Source organism: Montipora capricornis, chromosome 7 (assembly GCF_036669925.1).
Source record: "Montipora capricornis isolate CH-2021 chromosome 7, ASM3666992v2, whole genome shotgun sequence".
NCBI classification, from domain to species: Eukaryota; Metazoa; Cnidaria; class Anthozoa; order Scleractinia; family Acroporidae; genus Montipora; species Montipora capricornis.
The window spans coordinates 42,219,042-42,229,041 of NC_090889.1; the positions used below are offsets into that span (position 1 = coordinate 42,219,042).

Here is a 10,000-nt window from a genome sequence, read left to right on the forward strand (position 1 = left end):
ATGGTCATGGATTGTGGCGCCGCCGTGTTGGCAACAAATCTGATGTAGTCTTCCGTTACATTCCTGGTCTGTGCTTGTTCGATCTTTTTTTTTTCGTGACCACGGGGGTTGGCGCAGTGGTGAGATCTCTGCCTTCCGACCCTAAGGTCCCGGGTTCCATTCCCGGTTCTGCTGAGAGTGGAATATTTGGTGACCTTCTTTCCCGCTAGATTTCACTGAGCTTTCCATGCTCCCGAGGTCGGTAAAATGAGTACCAGCATGAATGGACTGTATAGAAGCGGCTGCCATTTGCGCCTGTATATGCTTCCAGTCCGCTGGGGGTAAATTGATCATTGTAAAGCGCCTTTGAGACGTTTGTGATAAAGGCGCTATATAAATGCACCACTTTACTTTACTTTTTACCACGCATCTGCAATATTCATGTGTCCTGGTAAATACTCCAAAGAGAATGAATAGAGTTGTAACCGCAGGACCCACCTCTCGATTCTCGCAGAGGATCTAAAGCGAGCTGAGTAGATGAATTCCAGAGGTTTGCAGTTCAAAATCCACTCCATACGCATGGAACCTCTCACAGCCCCACACAATCCCTAGGGCCTCCTTGTTCGTTTGCGAATACCGTTGTTCTACATCTGAAAGTCCTCTGCTCGCATAGCTTATCACGTGGTTCTCTCCCTTCTGTTCTCGAACTAGGACCGCCCCCAAGCCAACTGGGCTTGCATGTGTAATGACCTTTGTCTTGGCTGTACGATCAAAGTATCCTAATATGTCTACTTGAGCCAAGCGTCTCTTCAGGTCTGTAAAGGCTACTACTTGCTGCTGAGGGCCAAAAATAAATGGTTCTTCCTTTTTGTCAACCTTCTCAATGGCTCTGCTACTGTCGCAATGAATCATGCATTAAAATTCACTAGGCCTAAGAGACTCTTGACTTCTGACAAAGTTTGTGGTTCGCGAGCTTCATTCTGTGCCTTAACTTTTTCTTGAGTCTCTCAACCTGGTCAGCACTTTTTTTAGTTTCTCATCATGCTCCGCTGTATCAGAACCATAGACAATAATATCATCCGAGATGTTTACCGTTCCGCAGCAATCATTCCAAATTTGCTGAATCACTTGCTGATACTTCTCGGGGGCAGATGTGATACCAAAGATCAGTCTCTTGTAACTTCGTAATGCTACGGGACTCTTCACTAAGCTCAATTTGCTGGTATCCCCACTTTAAGTCTAATTTACTGAACACACTGGCTTCTTGCATATCCTCTAGGACTTCATCAATTGTGGGAATTGTATGCCTTTCACGAATGATGGCTTTGTTGGCGCATATCATGCCTACACATAACCTAACATCACTATTTGGCTTTGGAACCACCACAACAGGGTTTACCCAGGGCGTTGGGCCCTCAACTTGCTAAATGATGTCTTCTCGTAATGATTCGCCAAGCTTCTTCTCAATCTTTTCCTTTAAGCTGAATGTAGGACGCCGTAAGGGTTGCACAACTGGCTGGACTTGTTCATCAACTTGTAGTTTCAGTTGAAGGTCTTTCAACTTTCCAATTCCTGTAAAAAGATCCTTGAATCTCGTTGTCAGTTCACTTTGATCTACACGTACCACGCAATTCAATGGGACTTGCAATTTCAAGGCGCCCAACTCAGCTGTGGCTGATTCTCTTCCCAGTAATGGTTCTCCTTGTCCTTTGATGACTGTGACTTCAGCTGACACACTCTTGCTGCCTAAACTCAGATCTGCTGTAAAGGTTCCAATCACTTCAAAAGGGGTAACTTCACAATAAGCATACAACTTCTTTTTACTTCTTCAGTGATACACACTTGATATGCTGCTTCGTCAATTTGTCCCACAATGCTTGGCTAATGACATTTGCACTTGCACCAGAATCAATTATCATCTCCACCGGAATAGCCTCAATGTTAACAGTGCGTTTTCCTACTTGAGCCTCACCAGCAACTGTAAACACATACTCGTCTTCCTCTTCCTTACATTCATCGACCTTCATATACTGTACACGTGATCTACTGGGAATTTCTTTAACTTTGGTTTTGCATGCATTTGCAAAATGCCCACTTGAGAACACTTTGAGCACTCTTTTCCCCTGGCCCAGACATAGGGGGTCTCTGGCAAAATGTCAACGCCTTCCGCACCGATAACATTCACCCCCTGATAAAGTCGTATCTCGAGTATTCCGTCTGGTCCGTCTATTATCAACTCGGTTCACTGACACACTGGAGAGCCTCATACTCTGCGTTTGTCTTTTTACTAACTCGTAATTCCGGGCAATCTGTTTGAAGTGTGAGGGTTTGGCCTTTTTCCAGAAGCTTGCGCCGCAATTCAATGAAAACACACTTCGATATTATTTGATCTCTGATCTGAGCCACCATTTGGTCGCCATAATCACAATGCTGAGCTTTGTGCCTCAATCATATCGCAAATTGGTCAATCGTATCATCTCCCCCTTGCACCATTTCTCTGAATAAATGCCGCTCATATGGAGTGTTAATTTGTGTGACAAAATATCTGGTTAAAGCATATTTGGTTTTCTGATATTCTTTCGCACTCCAAGTGTCGGCCAAAACATCAAAAATATCTTGGACATGCGGCCCAGCGCAATGCAGAAGAAGAGCTCGCCTCTGCACTGTACTGTCGTCCTTATCGGGGACAATAATCAAGCCTTTTCCATCTCCATATAACTGAAAACTACGAAGCCATCGTTTACACTCAGTGCCCACGCTACTCGGATCACTGTTGACATCAAACAGTCGAACTCCTCCGATATCCCAATCTCTCAAATTAATCTTCAATGAAAACAGTGTTCCCACCCTAAACCCCAACCTCGTCGCCAGTTGCAAAATACCAGGAACAGATTCAAGTAGATGACCCGGATTAAACACAACAAAAGTCTTACGTGTCAAACATCGCTCACCGCTCCCGTTTTACACTACACTATTCATGTACGACTTTCTGAAGTATAACAACACACTGCTTATGTAAACTACACGAAACATCCTACAACCGTAGATGGCTTGCTCTCCTTAGCATGGGTATTTTTCTCTTGACTATTAAATTTTATCGAATCTGTGCTGAATTTCATCGATCAACATTACATGGACGAAATGAAATCAACAAGGTACTATCACTCATGCCGCAGAGTATCTAGAGTGCGCCATTGCGTCCTGGGACGCACTCCCTTGTCTTTTGGACGCATAGAATATAGAACAAAGGGTCCAATTGGACGCAGAAAAAAAAAGTCCAATGTTTATGCAAATTAAAAACGCCAGGAAAAACATGCAAACGGCATATTTCACAAGGAACTTGAACATTCCCATTTCTTGCAACGGAGAAATGATGCAGTTCCTTAAATTTCAAGGTACAATGTAAACTGTTATTTGCGGATTTTGGTTGTGGAACGATTCCATAATGTCAACGGTTATGTTCAGCTTGAGGAGTTATTAAGTTTTGAATTCCGGGTGATTTTCGAAAACACTGACCCCCGGGCCATGGACCCCCTACGGACCGGGTCCAATGACTGCCTTACAGACCGGTCCACGGACTATCTCTACAGACCCCCTCTACGGACCACCCCATAAAACACAGAATTAAAAATAAATAACAACTGAAATTATACCGGTTGTCTGGATAGACCACTCTCTCCGGTGAAATCTAGCCGTTACGCTCAGCAAATCAGACTAAGGCTCAGGTGTTGCCTTTTCCTTCGTTGTTGACCGGAGTGCTTCGAAACTAAGTTCTTCTGCCATTTTGTTCAGGACAGAGAGACCGTGAAGCACAAACGCACGGGAGAATGATCCTAACACAATGGCAGAGGGAAAGAAAGAAAATACAAATAGAACTTACTTATTATCAACCTTTTTCAAAGGATTCCGGTCCACAGCGAAGGAAGGGGCAATATGTGATTCATAGACTTTGTACCCAAGCCTGAGCCTTAGTCTGTTGAATTTGCGGAGCGTTAGGATTGAGATTTCGCCGACACGAGTGACACGAGTTGTCTATCCAGACAATTGGTAACTTAGTGTTTATTTTCATTTCTATGTCGTTATAGGGTGGTCGGTATAGAGGGTCCGTAAGGGTAGTCCGTGGACCGGTCCGTGAGGCAGTCCGTGGACCCAGTCCGTAGAGGGGTCCATCGACTGGGGGTCAGTGTTTCCCAGTCACCCTTGAATTCCCACGTGTTGCGTGACATGATGTGAGCTGTTTTTCAGGCGAGACAATCGGTGACACTGATAATTAAACATTTCAGTGGAAGTTCAGTTTGTTGCATGCATTCCAAGCGAGTTTCAAGCATTGATTTGCTTATCGTGAGCGAAATGAGGGAATCCAACTGTGAAGTATGTTAAATTTTTGTTTTGTGCGACCCTGTTGACATTCGTTCCGGACGCGCACATGTGATTGTCTTGCTTCTTGTTTTGCACGTAACTGGCCTGTTTTGCAAATTATTCAACTTTTTCGGAGTTAGTGTTAAAATTAACGTGTTTAACATTCAATCGCTTGTTTATTGAGATCGGCCATGGCAAAGTTACGGGCCGACGATGAATTGTGTATCGACCGCTTATATTTGTGTACTATTTTGTTCCTAAATTACACATTGAGATTCAGTTCTGTTCTTTTTTTTTTTTTTTTTTTTTTTGCTGTGCAGGTCTAGATCATTTATCAACTGGAGCCAACAATCGCTACAGCGTACGGTTGTTTTTGTGAAAATGAGCATTTGACGGTTGCTATTTTGGACTTTGATGTATGCACACTGACACTACTTCTCAGGAATATTTAATTAAACTTCCCATTGGTGATGGCGATCTTTCTTTTGTTTTTTTCCGTTCGAATTTAAGTTTAAATAGCTTATTCTGTTTTTACTTGTACTTAAGTTTGTAACCCTCGGTGATTGATGAGAAGGGTTGTTTAATGCGCCGATCAAATCGAAACTTCAACATCCCTCCCCTCCCCCCCCCTCCTCCTCCCCGGGCATTTGACTATCTTCTGTGCCCGGGGAGTGGGGAATTTGACCTTTGCCTGCGTGCATGGGGTGGGGAAAATTGAACCGGGAGTGTCAGGATTTCTTTTTTCGGGCTCCGAAGTCGCTAACAGCTATAAAGCACGTGTTTGGACGAGATGGAAGAGTTTAAAGGAAGAGATGTAGCATTTGTGAGAGATTGGCTCACAAAAACGATCTTCAAAAGTTCTTCGTCTTTGTCATACTATAGAGTGAATACAATATGGTACGTTATTCACACCCTAAATTTCATTGTTTAAGCTCTAAATGCTGTAAGTTTCTGTTAGAGGTAATCAACCGACACTGAACAATTTAAAACACATGCAGTCGTAAACACTCTAGGCTCTGTTGTTGATAAGTATACAGTTCCCTCGTTAACAACCTTTGCCGTGTTTCGGGTATTAAGATTGTGTTTTTGTAGTAGCTCAAGTCTGGTAATGTAAAAGGTGTTCGCATACTTATACACAAGCTTTATTTAGACCAGGAGGCGACGACGATTGTTCTTTAGTAGGGTATGACAGACAAATCCGACGATAAGGTAGGGCATTTGAACACCACTTTGGCCCTAGGGGGCGGGAATTTGAACGAAATAATCTTCAACATTTCAAATGTCCGGGCCTTGCACGGGCGGGGGGGGGGGGGGGGGGCGGGCGTTGAATTTTTGAGTTGATCGGCGCAGAACGCTAAAATATGCTGTAAATGTAGAAATAAACTTCACTTACCTCTACGTACAGTTGTCCTCGTAGTTTCTGTGCACTGGGAGAGCAAACTGTGTCCCTTTTAGACGGGTTTGTGGCTTACGAATTTTTACGATGTCGTTAGTTGTCATTTGCCCCACAGAGCACCCACTTTCCCCTTTCGGAATTAAACGACGTTAGACAATCGTCCAATCAGAAAGGAGGAATCAGCATGACGGTTTGTGACTGGCACATGAGAATCTTGCTACGCATTCCTACCACTCGAATACTGTGGGATATTGATTTTCTTCGAGGGCTAGCTCCGGGCCGTTTGGATGGATTCTCGATCGGCAGGTACAGGAGAAGCGTGAATCTTTAGACCTCAATGCTGCGGAAAGATGCGATTTTCTAGGGGAAAATCGCTCTGGCGCTGGAGCCCTTTCAAAACAAGGCTTCATCCCTTGTCTTTCTATTATTAGCACAGGCGCCCCAAGCTCGGTGTGAGCATGGCCGACAAAAATATAAGAATTTGTATGGGAATCCCGATAAAAAGCTCAAGAAGATAATTATATGAAAAAATTCTCAATTAAAAAGCCTAACCTTATTGCCAACGTGGGTAACTTCCTTTCTGTGTGGTTATTTTCCAGATCCGACGCGATTTGAGCCATTTCTCAATTTCGTGGTTGTCAACAGTATAATAAAATCCCCAGGCTGGAAACTAAATTCTCAGGTGCCACCAATTTGAGTCACATATTCCTAGATAAAATGTTCCCACGGTCACAATTCCACATCACAATCAATTGACAAAGATTGAACTTTCATCTCAACCCACCATCAACGCAATAGCAGTCCTGCGAGCGACCTCAGGCGGTAATATTGCAGGAAAACAGCTTTCGAAAGGTATGCTTCCACACCACAGTGGCCACGGCTTCGACCGTTAATAACGAACTGAGCCTTACAGGGGTGGCAGACCGTAGGCTCATCGCAATCGTAACTGTATTTATCAAGCCTCCAAAGAATTAACATTACTTATGCAAATAAAATCTCCTCTCGTATTTTGTCAACCGCAATTTTTTTTTATTCCCCTGGGTCTACCGACACGACTGTTTTCTCTCAGATGCTAATAATGAAATTTCACTGGCTTCAGTGAGTCCAGCCACAAAATATTCCAAGCCCAATATCCTACGAGAACAAAGTTTATTTGCGTGTTTTAAATTCCTTGAAAGCCTGATTCAATGCAGTCATTTGTGGACCCAGGGAAATAAAGAAATTTGCGGTTGACAAAACTACGGTCTGCGACCCCAGTAAGGGTCAGTTTGGTATCAACGGTCGAAGCCGTGGCCACTGTGGTGTGGAAGCATACCTTTCGAAAGCTGTTTTCCTGCAATATTACCGCCTGAGGTCGCTCGCAGGACTGCTATTGCGTTGATGGTGGGTTGAGATGAAAGTTCAATCTTTGTCAATTGATTGTGATGTGGAATTGTGACCGTGGGAACATTTTATATAGGAATAATTGACTCAAATTGGTGGCACCTGAGAATTTAGTTTCCGGCCTGGGGATTTTATTATACTGATGACAACCACCAAATTGACAAATGGCTAATATCGCGTCGGATATGGAAAATAACCACACAGGAAGGAAGTTACCCACATTGGCAATAAGGTTAGGCTTTTTAATTGAGAGTTTTTCATATAAATATCTTCTTAAGCTTTTTATCGAGATTCCCATACAAATCCTTATATTTTTGTCGGCCATGCTCACACTGAGTTTGGGGCGCCTGTATTATTAGGAACAGTAAACGACGAACTCAAAATCCTTCAGAATCGCTCAAAAAACCGCTTTTGAGGCAAAAGGACCATTATATACAACAGGTAAGGTAATTCAACTTTTATTTAACATTGATTGCGATATACATACTTTGCGATATATCGTTATAGGTGAAGCAAACGGTAAATCCAGTACATTTACTATAAAATAACAATCGGTTACTTACACACATTGTGTGAGAGCCCTGTGTTTCCACTCGTAAAGAGAAGAAAGGCTGGTGACTCGCAGCTATCTCGTACAACAAATTGCTCTCGCATGACAAAGCAACAGTCCTAATCGCTAAAAAAACACCACAGCCTTAAGGCCAGATAAGTTTACTATTGATGTGATAGGAAATTTATCTGGCCTTAAGGCGTTGGTGTTTTCATGGCGATTCGGACCGTTGCTTTGTCATGCGAGAGCAATTTGTGAGACGAGATCTTCCCTTTATAAGGGGAAATGACAACTAAAGACATCGTAAAAATTCGTAAGCCACAAACCCGTCTAAAATGAACACAGTTTGCCCTCCGATTTCACAGAAAAGACGACGACAACTGTACGTAGAGGTAAGTGAAATTTACTTCTACATTTACAGCTTATTTTAGCATTTATAATTTTATATTTTACCATACAAAGTATGAATGAACGGGCATAACAGTTTCAAAGAAATTGATCATTTTATTTTAAGTTCATATTCGAGGGGAGTGATAAGTCTTTATTTTTGTGCCATTTAGAAATCTGAAAGGGTACTGTAGTAGCAATTAAGAGGCAATAGATCGAATATTAATTCTTGAATTTTATTTAGCTGGACCACCGAAAATTTGCAATGTACCCCCTTGTCCCGAGACTAAAAAATTACCATTATGGGAATTCTTTGGTCGCGAGACAGGTTTTTCAAAATTGAAGAAATTGAACTAATGTTGAAGTTTAATCCAACATGACAAACCTCAGATAGAAATCTCTACTCTTCACCATTTACCCTTACCCTTTACCCGTTACCCTATAATGTTCAGGTAGAAATGATGGACGCGAATACGCAGGTCTAAAGGTTTCCACTGTTTTTGTCTCACACCGATGACAAACGCACAATGTACCTTAAAGGACAGATTTTTGAACATTTGCTTGATCCTCGCATCACTTACTTACCCCTCTTGATGCCAGGAACCCCATCGCTGTAGCAATCTGTTTTGAAAATGAGACCAGGTCGTATGTACGCAACTGTGCTACCTCTCCTTGTCCGTGATAATACTTGTCAGCAATTCCACGGCTTTTTCTCAGAAAGCCCAGTAGATCTCCACAGTGCAAGTATTCCATGATCAAAATTGGGTGTACTGTGTGGTAGAGATAGATGGTCGTTCACCGTTATGTATTTATTATCGCAAGCTCGGCCTCATCACCGGACAGCAATAACAACAACAACAACAACAATAATAATAATAATGATAATAATAATAATAATAATAATACACTAGTTCCATGGTAATCTCCTACCCAGATCTCCTATGGTACTGAGCATGCTCAGTACCAGCGAGGCCCGAAATACGGGCTTTTCTATCACTGCGCATGTTCGTACTCTCTGTTGTGATTTTGGGTGATTTTGCAGAATAAACATGGATTTCGAGAGTATTCTTGAAGAGATTCTTTTGGGTAGAGGACAAGGAAACCTTAAACTTCAGCCGAAACAGAAAGAAGCGCTACAGGCGATTGTTTTTGAACGGTCGAGATTGTTTAATTATCGAAGCAACTGCAGAATCACTGAAACGAGCGCTTAGGCTTGATCAATAAACGAGTGCTATTTTCGTCACACGATCTCGTGCAAAGTGTAGTTAGCCAAACCGTAAATTGAAAGCTAAAATGTTAAAGAGGGCTTAGGCCTAATCATTGAAACGAACGCTTTGGCTTAATCAGTAAACGAGTGCTATTTTCTTCACACAATCTCGTGAAAAATGTAGTTAACCAAACCGTAAATTGAAAGCGCAAATGCTAAAGAGTGCTTAGACCTTATCACTGCAACGAGCGCTATTTTCTTGACACGATCTCGTGAAAAATGTAGTTAATCTAACCGTCAAATTCACAATTGATCACTACTTAATTCGCGAGTCACGCTTTAAGAACGAGAAATACTGTTTTGAATAAATTACATGCTTCAACTTGAATTTATTAGTTTCTGCGTACCTCGTAGCAAGCTTCGCAGAACTTTATTCGAGTGGCTGGGTACGTGGGGCTTTCGTCCGTACCATTTACACAAACGTCGCAAATTTTTGAAATGATTTTCCTCAACTGTAAAGCTTTTCCGGCGTCGAAAGAAACAAAACTTTCCTCCGCACAACTGGCATTTATTCAAAACAGCACACGAGCTTGCGAAAACTAAATTCACTAAGTGCCCCACAAAATAAGCCAATCGGAGCGTAGATTTCATTGCCGAAACCCTTTCTTAGTAGCCAATGAAAAATGGTGTACTGTCGAACTGGAAATGTGAGATCTGGGTACGAGATTAGTTCCATGGA

At 42.4% G+C, this 10,000-nt stretch overlaps 1 protein-coding gene across 1 annotated transcript in view; it reads right to left on the reverse strand.

The window, feature by feature from the left end:
- Positions 1-10,000, reverse strand: part of LOC138055992 (fibroblast growth factor receptor 1-like) — a 64,666-nt gene that overhangs the window by 22,177 nt on the left and 32,489 nt on the right. Inside the window, exon 15 of the mRNA XM_068901848.1 lies at positions 8,640-8,824. Within this exon, the coding sequence (XP_068757949.1) occupies positions 8,640-8,824 (185 nt within the window). The remainder of the gene's footprint in view (positions 1-8,639; positions 8,825-10,000) is intronic.